Genomic DNA, 20,306 nt, shown 5'->3' on the forward strand with positions numbered 1-20,306 from the left:
TCTGTAACAGTTATTGTGTAAACTCATTTTTCCTACTAAGATGTAATGATTTATACTTGAAGTGAACTTGCATGTCACAAAAATATCAAATATTGCTGCAAGAACCATGGTAAAATTTATTAGCCTATCATAAGACTATTCTTTTAATGTCAACAACACACTTGTTTTCAGATATTATCCCCTTTTACTTGACACTTTCTCCAATGAGTATATTCTATCCCTGAAGTGGAATTCTGGAATGTCTGCATAAAACATATCTATGGTTGTAATAACTTCAGGAGTGAAGGAAACCACATTGAGTCAACAACAAGGACACGCAAAAAGAAAGAAAACTTGCTAGTTTTCAAAGTAATCCTTTTTTGTGCTAGACTACAAACATACATGCCTATGCTCCTAACCGGCACTGGCTGGATGCACAGTACCACAGCTACATTTTGGCAGGTGGACTATGTTCTTGTGATGTTTGTGTCAGGTGGGTAGAAGGCGAGAGATGCGGAACACGGGAAGAGTGGTAGGGGCTGTGCGACTAGTGGCTCTGAGGGAGGCAGCTGCTTTGTCAGATACAAATGCGGTAGGGAGGGGTAGCAGGTGCACAGAACAGGCTCGTGATGCATAGTTGTCAGAGCCAATGTGGAGCGGCACACGCTGAAGCTGATGTGCGGACATGAATTCAGAAGGAGTGACAGGATGGAGAAAGGGGTGGGTGTGGAAACAATGGCTTACCGGAGGTGAAGGCCTGGATGATTAAAGGAGTGAAGGCTGTGTTACAAAGATAACTTCCATCTGCCTAGTTCAGAGAAACTGCTGGTCGAGGAAAATATTCACAAGGCCTGCGTTGTGTAGAAGCCTTTGAAATTGTGCCTTTTATGCACAGCTGAATGTTGTGACACCAAGTGGGCAACTTTGTTCTTGGCAACAGTTTGGTGGTGGAGTTTCATCCTAGTGGACAGCTGGTTAGTAGTCATATCAGTATAAAAAACTATTCAGTGTTGGCAGCAAAGTTGGTAAATGATATGTCTCAGTACCTGTTGGGGTAGGATAAGCCTGTGATGGGACTGGAGTATGAAGTGCTGGGTTGGTGAATTGGGCAGATCTTGCACCTTCGTCTTCCATAGGAATACAACCCTTATGGCAAGGAGTTGGGAGTGAGGCTGGAATAGGGATGGACTAGGACGTTGCGTAGGTTGGGTGGGCAATGGAACAGCATTTTAGGAGAATTGGGAAGGGTCTTAGATAGGATGTTCCATTTCAGGGCATGATAAGAGATAATCAAAGCCCTGATGAATGGTAAGGTTCAGCTATTTCTGTCCATGTTGATACTGGGTGTAAAGGGGGAAACACTCTTGTAACTTCACCCCAATGACAATCTGCGTACTCACTTTCTACATGCTTCCCAAAATCCATAAATCCAACAGTCTTGGACCCCCCACTGTAGTGGGATATTGTGCTCCCACTGAACAACTTTCCACTCTTGTTGACCAACACCTCCAAACCAGTTCCCCAAATCCTAGTAACACATACCAAAGACACTAACCACTTCCTTCACTCACTCTCCACCATCCCCACCCCTTTATCTCCTGGATCCCCATTTGTCACTGTTGATGCCACCTCACTATATACTAACCTCCCTCATGCCCATGGGCTTGCCACTAATGAACACTTACCCTCCCAATGACCTTCAGACTCCAAACCTGCAGTCTCATTCCATATACATCTTATCAACTACACACTTACATACAACTACTTTTCCTCTGAAGAGAAGATATTTAAACAAATCCTCTGCACAGCCCTGGGCACTTACATGGCACCCTCCTTTGCAAACCTCTTTATGGGCCATCTGGAGGGAACTTTAGAAGCCTCCCAAAACTCCAAACCCCTAGTCTGTTTCATGTTTCTTGATATCTTCATGATCTGGACTCTGTACCAAGACATCCTATCCTTATTTCTTCAAAAACCCTACACTTTCTCTCCCATATGCTTCATTCGGTAGACTCAACATGCCACCTTCCTCAATGTTGACCTCCACCTCTCATATGTCAACGACCACACCAAGGTGGATACATTGGTTCTCATTGGATTACCAAAGTTACGCACCGTCAGGTGTGGCCGGGACTTGCATGCATGACTGACTGTGTACACCATCCACTGTCGACAATTTTCCCTTCGCCTTTATGGTATAGGGGACCAGAAGGGTGGTGGGATGAAGACCCTGAACTCCAGTCTTTGCACCAATGCAATGTCTCCACAGTATCTTGTGGAATGAGAGCACGTGACACCGTTGTCACGTACTACTGTTCACCCTCTCCCTTCTCTCATCATCGCAAAACACACACACACACACACACACACACACACACACACACACACACACACACACACACACACACAGCAGTAATCAACAATAATACACATAGCTCTCGTACTTCACGATGGAAAGGTGCCTGCGGGCATAGAGGATGGGAAAAACCTTTTTAATGTGGTGTTTGAACCTGTTCTGGGATGTCTCTCAACTATTCATGCCATACGACTTCACTTTACTTACCCTTGTGATGGCTCCATCCACACATCTGTCCACATTAAACCCACCAACCACCTACAATCCCTGCATTTTGACAGCTGCCATCCCTTCAACTACAAAACATCCCTCCCACACAGCCTGGCCACCCTTGGGCGGTGTATCTGCAGTAACAAGAACTCCCTTGCCCATGATGCTAAAGGCCACATGGAGTCCTTCACAGGCACACGCTACCCCCCCCCCCCCCCCGGACAACAAAGAAATTTCCTGTGTGTCATACCCTCACACACCACCAATCATCACACAACGAAAAAAGAAAGCATGAAGGAGCACCCTTTTCCCCCTTGTCGCCCAATACCAACCTGGACTGGAGCAACTGAACTGTATAACTGTATCCTTCAACAGGATTTGGATTATCCCTCACCATGCCCTGAAATGAGGGACATCCTACCCAAGCTCCTTACCAAGCATCCTATAAAGTGGTGTTTCCCAGCTCACCCAACCTTCACAACATCCTAGTCCACCTCTATGCCATTCCTACTACAAACATCTTGCTACAGGGATCATATCCCTGTGGAAGAAATGCCCAACTCACCCACACACCACTCCCCACAGTCACAGGTTCGTTTATCCTACCCCATCAGAAGCTGGGCCACCTGTGAAAGCACCCATATCATATACCAACTCCGCTGCAAATACTGCACAGCTTTTTATGACGGTATGACTGCCAACTAGTCAAATTGTTGCCAAGAGCAAAACTGACCACCCAGTGAAACAGCTGAGCACAAGATTCTCAATTTTAACGGCTGCTTCACAACCGGAGCCATCTGCATCTTTCCAGATTCTCTTAACTATGCAGATGGGAGTTATCCTTGTAACACATCCTCACTCCTGTAATTGTTCTGACCTCAACCTCCAGTAACCCACTGCCCCCAAAGCCTCCACCCAACACAACCAAGAGCTTCCCCCTCCTCTGCCTGTCATCCCCTTTCAATTCACATCCCCAAGTTATCCCATCATGCACCACTCCGACAACCCTGCATCATATGGCTAGCCCATGCACCTGCCATCCCTCCCTTCCACACTCCTGGGTGGCAAACTGGCTGGCTCCCTCAAAGTTCCTAGCCACCCACTCCCTACCCCTCTCTCTGCAATTCTCCTTTAGGCAGACATCTGATTTTTTTGTGATGTAATCAATAAGAAGAATCACTTTTCCATGGCAGAATAGACTCACCATAACCTTTTTGATAGATGAAATCAATTTCACATTTCATTTGTGGTGTGAACTTGTGAACATGACTCGTGCACAATAACAAATCCTCATACAAAATCAATTGGCTTCTTTTTAAATTGGTTTTAGCACTGCTGACTTTTTGTCCAAAACTTGTGTAAGTAAAGCTATTCTACAGCTTAAGTTGCCATTTAAATTATAGGGCAACATAAGATACTGGTAAGCAAACCATAACTGGTAACAGACCCGTTTAATTCCACCCAGTCTTTTCAAAAGGTTTTGGAGAAAGTGTCCTATGATAAACCACTGACAGATTAGTTGGAGCACAACTTGTAAACTGCTTCTCGGTGTGACTTTTGTCAAGAATTCTCCACAGATAATGCAGTTCAAGACCTCACAAGACGTGGCAAGCTTTTTTTTTTAAAAAAAAAAAAAAACATTGGTGTATTATATGATCTTGCCAGAGCTTTTGTGTGGATTACAAAATTCTATTTTGGAAACTACAGCACTATATGGCATTAATGGAATTTCTTTTGTACAGATAAAAGTCTCACCAAAACAGAAAGCAGATAACCACACTAACATGTCACAGGAATGAAACTATCCTCAAAAGCAGGAAACATAAAATATGGGGTCCCAAAAAGATCAGTACTGGTACTACTCGTTTTTAACATATATTAGTGATGATCTAATCTTCATAGTAAACAGTCAAAGACTTCATCTCGTGAAGACTCTTAGTTTATGATTTCAAACAAGTAATAATGACTTGCTCCTATCAAACAGGCATTAACAGTTATAATTAAATTAAACCCTTGAGATCCAGGTGGAAAACAAGTTAAAATGGAATCCATGCATGTTTTGCCCTTCAAGGTATACCTCATTGTGTTGAGATACAGACACAAGTGTTTATTTATTTTACATATTTTCACTCCTTGTCATCTTTTGACATTATCCTTTGAGGCACCTCACCTAAGACAAATAAAGTATCTATTCAGCAGAAGCAAGCAGTAAGAATACTGTGCTAAGTACACTTCTTGCAGAGGCCTTTTTAATGATCTCTGAATTCCCACACTCCCTTTCCAAGATGTTTATTCCTTAATGGTCTTTACTGCAGACAATACAGACTGTTTCAATTATGCCATGACCCATACAATCAGATAACACAAAAATAATTTTCATTTACTCTTTGACCCTTGTCAAGGGTTCAGAGTGAAGTTATGTACTCTGGAGCAAAGTTACTGAACAAGCTCCCAACCAACATAAAGCAAGAAATACGAAAATTAAAAAAAAATGCCTCATTAGCCACTCTTTTTAGAAATTATCTGAGTAGCTACATTTGTGGATTGAAAAGTTCTGTTACCTACATAGAAAACAGCAGTGTGCTATGAACAGGACACTATTTACAGTTATAGGTCACCTATTTATCCTGAAATACCAATGTAACTGATAGTAAATTAAGCTACCAATGGGAGATAAAAAGCAGCTGTGTAGTGCAAAAGCAGCAGCAGCTTCTTCTTCTTCTTCTTCTTCTTCTTCTTCAAAGTAGCAGCTTTCTTTCTAATTTGAATTTACTGGCATAATGACAAATAGCATTAAGTGGAATAGTGATGGTTTGAAGTTAACAGTGTACTGATTAAGTTTCCATGATTCATTTGCCTTTTGTTAATGTATACGTCGATCATTCTACATTCCTGAATGCTCTCCTACTTGATGGCATCAACAGAACAGAAAGAATGTTGTGCCAGGCCGAGCAATTATCCCCTTGCCCTAGTGCTATTTAACTTTAGTAGTAGCATTTCTTAAGTTAATGTGTGGGTGCCATTTTTCAGTTAATAAAATTTGTGAATTACAGATAGATTTACTAAATACATTACTAATGTACACCACTAAAATACACTGCCCATCAAAAGAAAGTGATGCACCCAGAACAGACAAGGAAATGAAACAGAATTTTGCAGAGTGAGAGGGTATGCGACGTTGTTTCAGTGATTACAAAATCGAGTCAAATTTACAAAGAACTTGGCAGTTTAAAACCACTTACTGGTAGAACACTGTGACCCATCTGGTCTGGATACATACACTGATTTGGTTGTGAAGGGAATCAAAGTCAGCACATCCTCTCCCAAGGCAAACTGGTTCCCAACTATTGTGACTGGCCCTTGATATCCTGGTTACTGGTACTGGGCTGGAGTAAACATCCAAGTTGGTCCAATGCATGTTCTATCACCTACATCTACAATCTGCAAACCATTGTGAGGTGCATGAGAGCTGGTACATCCCATTGCATCAGTTATTAGGGTTTCCCTTCCTAGTCTATTCTCGTATGGAGTGTGGAAAGAATGACTGATTGAATCCCTCTATGCATGCAGTAATTACTCTGATCTTACCCTCAGGATCCCCATGTGAACAATATGTAGGGGGTTGTAAGATATTCCTAGAATCATCATATAAAGTCAGTTCTTCAAATTTTGTTAATAGATTTTCTTGGGATAGTTTATGGGTATCTTCAAAAGTCTTCCACAGTGCAGTTTCTTCAGCAGCTCTCTGACACTCTCCTATGGATCAAACAAACCTGTGACCATTTGTGCGCTCTTCTCTGTGGACATTCAATATCCCCTGTTAGTACTATCTGGAGTAGGTCCCACACACTTTAACGATATTCTACAACAGATCGAACGAGTGATTTGTAAGCAGTCTCCTTTGTAGATTGATTGCACTTCCCTATTATTATGCCATAAACTTAAGTCTACCACCTGTTATACCCCGAACTGAAGCTATGTGATCATTCCATTTCACATCCCTAAAAAGTTTTACACTCAGGTACTTATATGAGATGGCAGATTCCAAAGCTGACTCACAGATGTTATGGTCATAGGACACTACGTTTTTTCATTTTGTGAAATGCATAATTTTACGTTTCTGAACATTTACAGCAAGTGGCCAAACTCTGCACTACTTTGAAACCTTGTAAAAACCTGACTGAACACTTGCACAGCTTCTCTCAGATAGCAATTGATTATAGATAACTGCATCATCTGCTAAAAGCTAGATTATACTATTACAGGGTGTATATGCAGACAAGGAAAAAATTCCCGGATTTCCCAGTTAAAAACACCCTTTCTCCCGGGCGAAAATACAGTTTTTCCGTGTTAAGTGAGAGTATACTTTTCCTACAAACTGTAAAACTTATCAATCCTTTGAATGGTAGTGCTTTTATACACTGGCGTAGAATTTCTAAGCCATTTAGGAAATGAAACTCAGGAAAAAAGGCCATGTACACTGCATATTTTCGTATTACGAATGAATAAATTCGAATTCCACCAAACACCGCATGTTACTTTCCAAAGCATTGAAATCGAGATTGCGTAGCGCTTTTGTAAGCCAGTCATAACTCATGTCATGTGATCTCTCCAGCCGATACAACGTATATTCAGAGCTTAGGACACGTGATGTAGTCAGCTAATAGCATTATCACTGTTAAGTGGCACATACACACAAATAGGAAAAGTTAATGGTGTAGATTACCATATATACTCGAATAATCTGCGCCCTCGAATAATCCGCGCACCCAAATTTTGAGGAAGAGGGGAAAATTTTTTTTTTGCTTTAATTTGTTTTATTTACAAAACACAATTGTTCCAACGTTATGATGTGTTCAAAAGTATGTATAATAACTACTAGTTTGAAGCAACGCTGCTGTACAGGTTGATACATCGTTAAAACACAACCGATTCAGCGGCATACAGCTGGCCAGCCGGCGGGCGGGCGGCCAGCGGCGTGTAACTGGCCGGCTGGCCCATTACACGGGCGGGCAGCCGGGGATCACCACCACCTCCAGCCGAGACTCTACACGTACTTACTATAGCAAAAAAGAAATGTGAATTATCTTGTTTAAGAAATTGTTAATACAGTATGTGCAATAAAATATCTTACTCAATACCGAAACGTTTCCTCTCTTACCACTCTATTCATCACTTTCATCGTCATCACTAGCGGGAGAATCATTGTCGTCTTCACCATCTTCCCATTTCCACCAGTGGTTGCGGAATGGAGTCCCATGCACTTTTCACCCATTCACTAATCTGGGACAAATCCGGCCGTTTGATTTTTCCACTAGGTGTGAAATAGTTTTCATCAGCCGCCCATTGCGTATATCGCTGTTTAAGTGCAGCTTTGAATGGCTGATTTATACACACATCTAGTGGTTGTAGGATGGATGTTAGGCCTCTAGGGATAATGACCAAGTGTCCACAGTAGCATTCTCGCTTCTCGCGCCCGGGTTCGATTCCTGGCAGGATCACAGATTTTCTCTGTCTCATGATGACTGAGTGTTGTGCGATGTCCTTAGGTTAGTTAGGTTTAAGTAGTTCTAAGCTGTAGGGGACTGATAACCATAGATGTTAAGTCCCATAGTGCTCAGAGCCATTTGAACCATTTGCTAATGACCAAGTCACTTTTCCCTTTTTGTAATTTGTCTCACACTTCCTTAGTTTTATGTCTGCGGAAGGTGTCCAGGACCAACATGTTGCCAAACATGTGTCACCCAGTCAATTATAAGTTCATTGTCCATCCACCCTTTTGAGTTCGCTCTAACTAATACCCGTATGCCTTTTACTGTTATTTTCGGAATAGTTTTCCTGTTAAATATCAAGTAAGGTGGTAGCTTTCGTTCATCACCAGTTACACACAACATCACTGTACATCTTTCTCACTGCCGCCAGTTCTTATCGTGATGCTGGATTCTCCTTTCCTGTCCACTGTCGAGCGGCATCTCAAAATAGACTGGTGTTTGATCCGCATTACCAATTTGCGAGAATATACAGGGTGGTCCATTGATAGAGACAGGTTCAAATATCTCACGAAATAAGCATCAAACGTAAAAACTACAAAGAACAAAACTCGTCTAGCTTGAAGGAGGAAACAAGATGGCTCTATGGTTGGCCCGCTAGATGGCGCTGCCATAGGTCAAACGGATATTAACTGCATTAAAAATTTGTAATTTGTCTCACACTTCCTTAGTTTTATGTCTGTGGAAGGTGTCCAGGACCAACATGTTGCCAAACATGTGTCACCCAGTCAATTATAAGTTCATTGTCCATCCACCCTTTTGAGTTCGCTCTAACTAATACCCGTATGCCTTTTACTGTTATTTTCGGAATAGTTTTCCTGTTAAATATCAAGTAAGGTGGTAGCTTTCGTTCATCACCAGTTACACACAACATCACTGTACATCTTTCTCACTGCCGCCAGTTCTTATCGTGATGCTGGATTCTCCTTTCCTGTCCACTGTCGAGCGGCATCTCAAAATAGACTGGTGTTTGATCCGCATTACCAATTTGCGAGAATATACAGGGTGGTCCATTGATAGAGACAGGTTCAAATATCTCACGAAATAAGCATCAAACGTAAAAACTACAAAGAACAAAACTCGTCTAGCTTGAAGGAGGAAACAAGATGGCTCTATGGTTGGCCCGCTAGATGGCGCTGCCATAGGTCAAACGGATATTAACTGCATTAAAAAAAAATAGGAATCCCCTTTTTCTTACATATTTGTGTAGTATGTAAAGAAATATGAATGTTTTTTCGCTTTGTGATAGATGGGGCTGTAATAGTCACAAACGTATAAGGAGGTGGTATCACGTAACATTCCGCCAGTGCAGACGGTATTTGCTTCATGATACATTACCCGTGTTAAAATGGACCGTTTGCCAATTACGGAAAAGGTAGATATCGTGTTGATGTATGGCTGTTGTGATCAAAATGCCCAACGGCCGTGTGCTATGTATGCTGCTTGGTATCCTGTGTCCAAGTGTCCGGACCGTTCGCCAGATAGTTACGTCATTTAAGGAAACAGGAAGTGTTCACCCACAAGTGAAACGTCAACCACGACCTGCAACAAATGAAGATGCCCAAGTAGGTGTTTTAGCTGCGGTCGCAGCTAATCCGCACATCACTAGTAGACAAATTGCGCGAGAATCAGGAATCTCAAAAACGACGGTGTTGAGAATGCTACATCAACAGCGATTGCACCCGTACTATATTTCTATGCACTAGGAATTGCATGGCGACGACTTTGAATGTCGTGTACTGTTGTGCCACTGGACACAAGAGAAATTACGGGACGATGACAGATTTTTTGCACAAGTTCTATTTAGCGACGAGCCGTCATACACCAACAGCGGTAACGTAAACCGGCATAATATGCACTATTGGGCAATGGAAAATCCACGATGGCTGCGACAAGTGGAACATCAGCGACCTTGGCGGGTTAATGATGGTGCGGCATTATGGGAGGAAGGATAATTGGCTCCCATCTTATCGATGGCAATCTAAATCGTGCAATGTATGCTGATTTCCATGGTAATGTTCTACCAATGTTACTACAAGATGTTTCACTGCATGACAGAATGGCGATGTACTTCCAACATGATGGATGTCTGGCACATAGCTCGCGTGCGGTTGAAGCGGTATTGAACAGTGTATTTCATGACAGGTGGATTGGTCGTTGAAGCACCATACCATGGCCCGCAAGTTCACCGCATCTGACATCCCCGGATTTCTTTCTGTGGGGAAAGTTGAAGGATATTTGATATTGTGATCCACCAACAACGCCTGACAACATGCGTCAGCGCATTGTCAGTGCATGTGTGAACATTACGGAAGGCGAACTACTCGCTGTTGAGAGGAAGGTAGTTACACGTATTGCCAAATGCATTGAGGTTGACGGACATCATTTTCAGCATTTATTTCATTAAAGTGGTATTTACAGGTAATCGCGCTGTTGCAGCATGTGTTCTCAGAAACGATAAGTTCACAAAGGTACATGTATCACATTGGAACAACCGAAATAAAATGTTCAAACGTACCTACGTTCTGTATTTTAATTTAAAAAAACCTACATGTTACCAACTGTTCGTCTAAAATTGTGAGCCATATGTTTGTGACTATTACAGCGCCATCTATCACAAAGCGAAAAAAGTGGTCCAACTAAAACATTATATTTCTTTACGTACTACACGATTATGTAATAAATATGAGGGTTCCTATTTGAAAAAACGTAGAAATATCCATTTGACCTATGGCAGCGCCATCTAGCGGGCCAACCATAGCGCCATCTGGTTTCCCCCTTCAAGCCAGCCAAGTTTCGTTCTTTGTAGTTCTTTCGTTTAACGCTTATTTCGTGGGATATTTGGCCCGGTCACGATCAATGGACCACTCTGTATAGGGCTGTTTACGGCACAGATTTATCACATAGCGATGGAAATTCACTATTTTTTCCTCATAATCGCCTGGAAGCCGCTGAGCAATAGCAGTTTTCCTCCGGAATCCTAAACCATTTCGGTTAAAAAATCTTGAAAGCCAGAGCCTGCCAGCTTTGAAACTGGTAATGCCTAGTTCTTTGGCTAAAGACAATGCTTTAAGTTGGCACATTTCACTCGTCACCGCACATCCGTATTGTCGCTTCTCATCTACATAATCGCAGAGCCTTTTCTCGAGTCCGGATGCTTTGCTTTTTGGCCGTGAAATGCCCGGCGATTACTATTAGTTTCTTGAAGCTGCGTTTTATTTTTTCGGCAGTCGCGAATACAACTCTCACTTACGACGTACTTTCTTCCTGCTGCACGGTTTCCAATATTCTCGGCCTCTTCAATAATTTTCACTTTTTCTTTAGCAGTGTATGAGCGATAACGAGAACTTGTAGCCATAATTAACAAGTTTGAAGATGTTAATACTTCACTCCTAACGTGCTACTGAGGCTGCACAGACTGAGGCTGCAACAATGCAATAGTATAATGGGATGTATTGTTGGAGGTGGAGCAGTATCAACAATGTTTCGAATAATCCGGCACCCAAGTTAAATTTTCACGTATAATGTTGATCTTTTTTGCACGTGTTACACTTTAAGATACATCACACAATTGTGCCAGTAAAATTTTTAATACCGACATAAATGTCTGATCTTCTGGGCTCGAATTTTTTTTCTAAATGTTCGTCCTCAAATAATTGATTTTTCAATGAGAGTCAAACGCTCTGTGATTTAAGAAATTGACTGCACATTCTCGCACTTAGTTCATCTTGCGTAAAAGGAAATTTACTTTGCAAGTAACGCTTTTCAATTAATCATTTGTAATATTGACCCGCAACCTGTTAGAAAGAGGTTTTTTTCAGCAGTTGCCACAGAGCGCCAGATAACAGGCATCACCGCGCTTGCACAGCTACGATGACACAGGAAGCCCATATGTTCATACGTGTAAAACATTAAAAGATCTTACAATATGTCATAAAAGAAACAAGACATCAGAGGAATTTCGTGAACCATACTACAATGCATAAATGGGCTTAAAGTGCACACTCGTATGTCCAGATTTGGTTATAAATTGTCTTGGTGTACCAGTACTGTATTATCTCATTTTTGGTTCTTTATTATGGCATAATGCCATAGGCGCTAGAAAATGAAAACATGTTCTTTTGAAATGCAGCGAACAGTTGAAACTAACCAATAGTGTGGAATTAAACACTTCATTTCAAATAAATTGACTGCCTCAGCGGAAAAGCCATATTTCTTTAGCAAACTGACAAAAATAACTTCATTGTTCAGCACGGTGTTTAATGATTGGCTGAAATTGCCACCCAAGGCAGATACCCCGGTTTGCTCCCAGTGAATATGGCAGCTTGCGCACGCCAGTAAAATTTTTCCGGGTAGCATCTTGCTGCTTGCTTATACAGCTAACAGCCACACTTTTGTGGCCAGAAGCGGGAGAAGGTACATGCCCGACTCAACTGCGCATGCACATGGGCGCACTTGCAACTGCTCACACGAATCTAATGTAAACAGTTGTGACGTCATGCTCATCAGACACAATTTGTTATTATAAAGCACTGCATAGTCTTCCTAAAGCCTTTGACACATCTTGCTACTGGCAGATGCTTGTATGAGCACTGTGTTTTGTTGTTTACATGGCGCATTTCCTTCACAACTTAGGTTTTATTTTAGTTTTTTTCTCTTGTTCATGTTTTATTGCTGCAGTATTATTTTGCAGTAGTGGGATGCAGTAATATGCTTTGTTAGAGTATTATTTCTTACCAGTCAAAATTACAAAAATTTAACTGAAACACCCTGTATTAATATTGCCTGAACGGTCATTAACATACAACATGAACAGCAAAGATCTCAACACACTTCCCTGCGACACACCTGAAATTACTTTTACATCTGATGTTTTCGAAATACATGCTGGTTGGCATTGTGGACGTTATTCTGTTCAAAATACCTCATTACGTTTGAGCTCAGAATATGTTCCAAGATTCTGCAAGAAATCGATGTCAAGGATATTGGACGATAATTTTATGGATCACTTTTACTACCCTTCTTGTTGACAGGTGTGACCTGTGCCTTTTTCCAAGAAGTGGACACTTTTTTTTGTCTGAGGGATCTATGATAGATTATAGTTAGAAAAGGGGCTAACTCAGCCGCAAATTCAGTATAGAGTCCAATGGGATTCTTTAAGGCCCTGGTGCTTGGTTCAATTTTAAAGATTTCAGCTGTTTTTCCAACACCACTGACACTAATACTTTTTTCATTCCCCTTTTCAATGCAATGAGAATTAAACTGGGGCAATTCTCCTGGATTTTTCTTTGTAAAGGATCATTTGGAACTGGAGTATATATTTTTAGCTTTTGCTTTGCTGCCCTGAACTTCAGTTCCTGTTTTAATCACTAGGAACTGGACACTAACTTTGGACCACTAAGAGCCTCTACATACAACCAGAATTTCTCAGGGTTCTGTGAAAGATCACTTGACAATATTCTGCTATGGTAGTTATTGAAGGCACCATGCATTGCTCTCTTGACAGCCAAACACATTTCAGTCAGCATCTGTACCTATAGCCCTACACTTTGTTTTACACCTATTATGCAGTAATCTCTCTTTCATTAGAAGTTTCTCTACAGTAACTATATACCACAGGGGTTCCCTCCCATTATGAACTGTTCTACTGGGTAGATATCTATTCAGGGCACAGTCAACTATTCTTTCAAACTTGAGCCATAGATCCTCTGCATGCTCCTGCCCTATGCTTAAAGTTTCAAGTTCCTCACTGAAATATGCCACTACTGATTTTTTATCTAGTTTATTGAATATGTACATCTTTAAGCTTGTTTTAGTTGTCCTTTGTACTATGGTAATCATTGTTGCCACAACTTTGTTATAGTCACTGATACCAGTCTCAATGTGGACATCCTTAAAGAGGTCAGGTCTACTTGTTGCCATTATCTTCAATATATTTCCATCATGAGAGGGGTTCCCAACCAGCTGTTCCAGTTAGTTTTCGGGGAAGGCATTCAGTAAAGTTTAACAGCATGTCTTATCATGCCCACCACTAAAAAACTAACTTTCTCCAGTTAATTGTTGGATGATTAAACTCTCCAATTGATGATTACAGTATGACTGGGGAACTTACTTACAAAGTGACCTGAGGTTCTCTCTAAAGTTTTTGGTTACATCAGGAGATGAGTCTGGTAGGTGATAGAAGGATCCAATCATCATTTTATGCCCACCCGAGATACTGGGTCTTGTGCAACAACCTCACATGCAGCTTGAATTTCTGACTCGGTGGATTTGAGTTTCTTGTCCACTGCAACAAATAACCACCTCCATCTCCCATTTGCCCGTCCTTACAATACACACCTAAATTTTCCCACAAATACCACTGCTATCAATTTCAGGTTTCAATCAGCTTTCTGTACCTAGTGTTATGTGAGCTTCACTGCTTTTCATGTGTGATTTAAACTCAGGCACTTTATTGCAAATGCTTATACAGTTTAACATTCAGATTTTACTACTCTCACTTGTGGGAGGCAGTTCTTTCCATCTTACACTAATACTTCTTGGTTTCTTACATCTAACATTGTCTGAATTGGATGGGTAGTTGCCTAATCTAAAAAAACCTTGTGTGGACCCCACACACAGTCAGCTATCTCAGTAGCAGGCTCTGATGAGTAGTGCACACCTGACCCATTTAGGGGACTCTACAGTTCTCAACCCTATGGCACAAGTCGGGGAAGTCGCCACCTAGCTTGTTACAGAACTTTCGAAGTATCTTGCCGAGTCCTTCCACTTGACTCAGAACCAAAGGGCCACAATCAGTTCTGAGTACAATGGTGCAATTTGTGAGCTTCCTTGAAACTTCTTGTGCAAGCCTGGTCTTTTCTACCTTCTCTGCCATTCACTGGAATGACCCAAGATAGACCTCCGAGCCAAATGACGGGCATAAGTTGTTCCAATGTGCACCACAGTCTGGAGTTGGTAGCACCCTGTTGCCTCGATGGCTGCTGGAATAGCCTCTTCAGCATGCTGAATGATGACCCCAAGCACACATACTGAGTGCAAATGGTGTCCATTCCTGTCCCTTGCTGCCATTTACCTAAGGGGTACCATCATTTGCCATACATCTGAACTGCCAACGATTAATAGAGCCCTACCCTTTTGCGTTTGCCTTCTGAAACCAGACAAAACAGGTTTCCCCAAAACAGGTGAAGTGAGTCCCGCTAGCTCAGCTTCAGTTTCAGTAAATGACAGCACCTCAAACTTGTTGGTTAATTGAAGTAAATATACAAAATGAGATTTCTTTTAAGGCAACACAAAAACCTGTGGTAAAAACTACTTGTCACCTAAAACGTTTTGAGGTTAATTGTAGTTGTTAGTTAACTCGAAAACAATGTTAATTTATGATAAATACAGGTAATATATAGGGCTACTCCTCTTTAAGGGAACTTGGTGCAACACAAAACACAGCTAGAAAATCTGTTACAGTAATTAAATCACAGAAGCTGATTAGCTACCAATTGCTCATAGATTATGGAAGGGATAATGGTAGCTTCCGAAAAGTCTCAAAAATGCATGTTTATTTACACTGATACAATCATAATGTGTATACGTGGTCAAGGGGTGGAAAATGAAATTTTCCCCAATTTCCTGGTTAAAAATACACCTTTCTGTGTTAAGTGACAGTATACCTTCACTTGGAACCAATCCTTTGAATGGTTAAGGTTTTATACACCAGGCTGGAACTTCCCAGCACTTTGGAAAATGAAACCTGGCAAAAACAAGTACACTGTATATTTTCATATCACAAAAATATAAATCCAAATTCCACCAAACACAGCACATTAGTTTCTGAAGCATTGAAATCGAGATTGCAAAGTGCTTCTGAAAGCCAATCATAGCTCATGTTGTGTGTTCTCACCAGATGATGACAGCAGATGTTCAGAGCATAGGGCACGTGAGGTAATCAGCCAACAGCAACATCATTGTTACATAGTGTGGACACAGAAATAGGAAAAGTTTTGGTTTAAATTAATAAACAAGTGTGGTTACAAGAAAAGGTATGCTTTCACATGTAATATTCGTCTCTAAGATTAGTAAGCTACCAGAAAAGCTAAGTTTTCATGCATAATATTGGTCTTTCTTTAAGTGTGTTACATTTTAGGATAAATCACACAAATGTGCCAGTAACATTTTAAATAATGACATAAACGCCTGGTCCTCTGGGCTTGAAATTCTTTAAGTGGCTGGTCCTCAAAGTGTCAACTTTAAATGAGGGTCAAACAATCTGTGAATGTTCATCACATATTCTCACGTGTAACATAATTCACCTTGCATAAAAGGAAATTTACTTTTGAAGGAATGATCTTCAAACCACCAATCTTAATATTCTCCAACGACCTGTTATAAAATCATTAAGGGACCTTACATTAGGTCATAAAAGAAACAGGACATCAGATGATACTCCAAGAGCATCGGAATTTTGTAAACCATACTAAAATGTATAATTTTGGTTGAAGTGCACATTCGTATGTCCACATTCACAATGCAGTAGGCCCCAACCTCATATTAAGCTTTTCCATGTGGCTTTCAGGGTGTAAATTTTGTTGTAGTACCTGTTCTTTATTATGGCATAATGCCATACCTGCCGGAAGATGGTTGGTTGATTTGTTTGTTGTTTAAAGGGGCTAAACTACTAAGGTCATCAGTCTCACCAGAAGATGAAAATATGCACTTGAAATTCAGTGAACAGTTGATGCTAGCCCATAGTGTGGAATGAAACATTTCGTTTCAAATAAATTGACTGTCTCAGCAGAAAATATTAATAAAAGCAGAATTTCTTTACCAAACCAACAAAAAAAAACTTCATTGTTCTGCAAGGCGATTAATGCTCAACTGCCAAAAACATGGAAGTAAAAGCAAATCAGAAAACTGAAACTAATAACATATTGTAGCCTTCCATAATTATGTGAATCTATTTTAATTCAACTGATAACACCCAACCACAGAAATCCATTTTGTTTTCATTTGATGAGAGAACTGTAAACAAAGAGGAAACAGCAAAATCACTTGACGTAAATATGGATCACGTGGATACTACCACCCCCCGCCCCCAACACCAACTCAGACTGCTCTGCGCATGCACGAATCTGGTAGCTTGGGCATGTCAGGAAAATTTTTCCGGGTGGTATCTGGCAGCTTGCTGCTCCTGCTGATAAAGGTAACAGCCATGCTTCAAATAGCCAGAAGTAGGAAAACGTACTGCTCATACACGACTCAACTGTGCATGTGCATGAGCCTGCTAGCAACTGTTCAAACAAACCTAATGTAAATAGTTGTGACATCTTGCTCACTGAAAGGAGTTTGTTATGGGTACTGCGTAGTATTCATTGTAATGCCTTTGACAAATTTTGCTGTTGGCAGACAAAAAAAAGGTTCAAATGGCTCTGAGTACTATGGAACTCAACTGCTGTGGTCATCAGTCCCCTAGAACTTAGAATTACTTAAACGTAACTAACCTAACATCACACACATCCATGTCCGAGGCAGGATTCGAACCTGCGACCGTAGCAGTTGCATGGTTCCAGACTGCGCGCCTAGAACCGCGAGACCACCACGGCCGGCTATGTTGGCAGACACTTATACGTGCACTGTGTTTTGTTGTTGTAAATGGCACATTTCATTGCAACTTAAATTTACTTCTTTTTCTCTCATTTATATTTCACTGCTGCAGTATTACTCTGCAACAGCAGGATACAATAATATTCTTTGTTGAAGTATCAGTTCTCGCCAGTTAAAATTACAAAAATTTAACTGGAAACTAAAACATTGAAACATCCCCAGGTTTTTCCTGGATTTCCTGGTTGTATACATCCTGAATTAACAATAACAGCCAGACTTTATTGCAGCACTCACAAATGTTCAAAATTTCACAATATATCACAATACAAATGGGTATTGGTACAGTCAATGAAAGAAAGACTACGCAGAAACAACATGAACAGTGAAATATGCAAATTTAGAACTTTAAATCGACATACGACCTCGTGAACATGGTTTCACACAAAGGAAAATTCGTAATTTCATTTTTATATATAAATAAATGTGTATTGCACGGATTTTTCATTTAACTGATTCTGTGCACACTTCTACACTCACGTGCCAAAGAACAGCAACAGGTATGGGGATCTTGCTGACTACAGGAGTATCTCAACAACATGTAGACATTTATAGACACATGCTGTGTGGACAAATATTGTCTTCTTGAAAAACTGCAATTCATTTTTCAACACAATTTGACACCATTGGTCCACAGTGTATGTTTCCTGGTCATGGCACTACTCCAAAACAGCTGCGTGTGGTGTTGTGTCGACTGCAGCATACGCATGGGACAGTGATAACCTAGACATGCTGCTCTTACTTTCTGACTAACAGTGCAGGATGACACAGAATGTTGCAAGGAATCCATTACTTGTTCTTAGATTGCAGGTGCAGAAGTGAAGGGGCTACAATGTGCTTAGTGCACTATATGGAGACCCTCCCTTCTGGCACTGAGGCGTGGTTGTCACATTCAAATGCCCCACAAATTTTGGCAGATAAGAACAAGTAATGGATTCCTTGCAACACTCTGTCATCCTGCACTGTTAGTCAGAAAGTAGCAGCAGCATGTCTAGGTTATCACCATCCCATGCAAATGCTGCAGTCAACACAACACCACACACAGCTCTTTTAGAGTAGTACGATGACCAGGAAGCATACACTGTGGACCAATGGCCATAATTTGACCAACCAGCCAAATGGAGACCTACAGAGAGGTCCATTTAAACTCTATCAGGTGCTGATAAAACTGTCTCATGTTAGTATGTGGCATCACTGTCCTCTGAAGTGGTCATTCAACATCTAACATGTTCACAAACCTCATATACCCTACCAGGACTGGCAACAACCCCAAACACAAAATGACACTAATGCACTCCAATGCCTAACCTACCTGTCAGAGACAATTGTAACTCTAAATCATTTATGTACCTGTTATATTGACATCAGACCGTATCTTCTGAGTGCTCCACTCTCTCTCTCTCTCTCTCTCTCTCTCTCTCTCTCTCTCTCTCTTTTTTTTTTTTTTTTTGCCCCAGGAAGTGTACTAGAATTTTTCTGAACAGTCAATCCCAAAAGAGAACAAATATAAGTTAAACATACCTGGTGTGCTACAAACTGGTGGTGTTGCTACAGCACCTCGCTGTCTCTGAACTCTTGGTCTTAAGACTCTAAGTAATGCCTGTTTTGCACTGAAGCTCACTAGCACATCCTCACACAACAAAAGTTGTAAGTAGAGTGCTGCAGCAGTTGGGAGTGTATTTTCAGGATCAGAAATTGTGAATGCATGAATAATTTCCACAACAGCCTGTACAGTTGCTTCTATCTGTGTTAATCCTGGAAGAAATATGAAAAACAAACAAAAATGTAATTTCAACTACTAATTTGCTCAATGTAAATAAAGGTATCAATTCACAAAATAAGGTAGGGGACGCTATTCATACTGACAAGTTGTAAACAGTAATTGAAGCTGCTCAGAAGAAAATGAAACATTCAAACACTAAACCTAGCATACAACCTATTTGCACATTTTCTTTATCTCTTGGCTTCCTTCAATAGGTACAAGTTCGGAGACTTGGGACATATGATGTACCTGTGCAATCAACTGTATATTGTATCAATGACAGCTAGGAGAACAGTAAGGATGAATAACTCGAATACAGAAAAAGTAATATACAAGGCACATCTGCAACTCATTCTTGAGTACTATACATACTTTGAGCCTTATTTTGTCAAAATTATGTCACTGTAATAATTCAATGAATCATAATGGGGCTAATGGTCAGTGTAAAAATGTTAAATGTTTCTCACTACAAGAGTATATACAGAACACATTCACCTTCTACCCGCAACCACATCAGAATAGAAAACAAATTCATAACATTTCTTATTCCTCCTTCAGTACATTAAAGTTATGTTTTAAATGACATCAATAGTCATGTTCTTCAACACAGATAACTTTATCAGTTGCATTATGTGACAAACACTTGATAACAACTTGCTGAAGGACCTGTGTACCATTTCGCTGAAATGGAAACAGACTGCCCTTGATCATACAACTCATTCATGATATTGCCAATTATGTAAAGGAAAAGTACAGCTGGCATCAACTGGATGTTTATTCTGAATGTCACAACACT

General features: G+C 40.7%; 1 protein-coding gene across 4 annotated transcripts in view; it reads right to left on the reverse strand.

Moving 5' to 3' along the window:
• LOC126299607 (protein purity of essence) overlaps window positions 1-20,306 on the reverse strand; it is a 417,439-nt gene that overhangs the window by 150,475 nt on the left and 246,658 nt on the right. For all 4 annotated transcript variants that reach the window (XM_049991638.1, XM_049991641.1, XM_049991639.1 and 1 more), the window contains exon 46: window positions 19,270-19,503. In XM_049991638.1, coding sequence (XP_049847595.1) covers window positions 19,270-19,503 — 234 coding nt within the window. The remainder of the gene's footprint in view (window positions 1-19,269; window positions 19,504-20,306) is intronic.

The sequence above is a fragment of the Schistocerca gregaria genome, chromosome X, assembly GCF_023897955.1.
Source record: "Schistocerca gregaria isolate iqSchGreg1 chromosome X, iqSchGreg1.2, whole genome shotgun sequence".
NCBI lineage: Eukaryota > Metazoa > Arthropoda > Insecta > Orthoptera > Acrididae > Schistocerca > Schistocerca gregaria.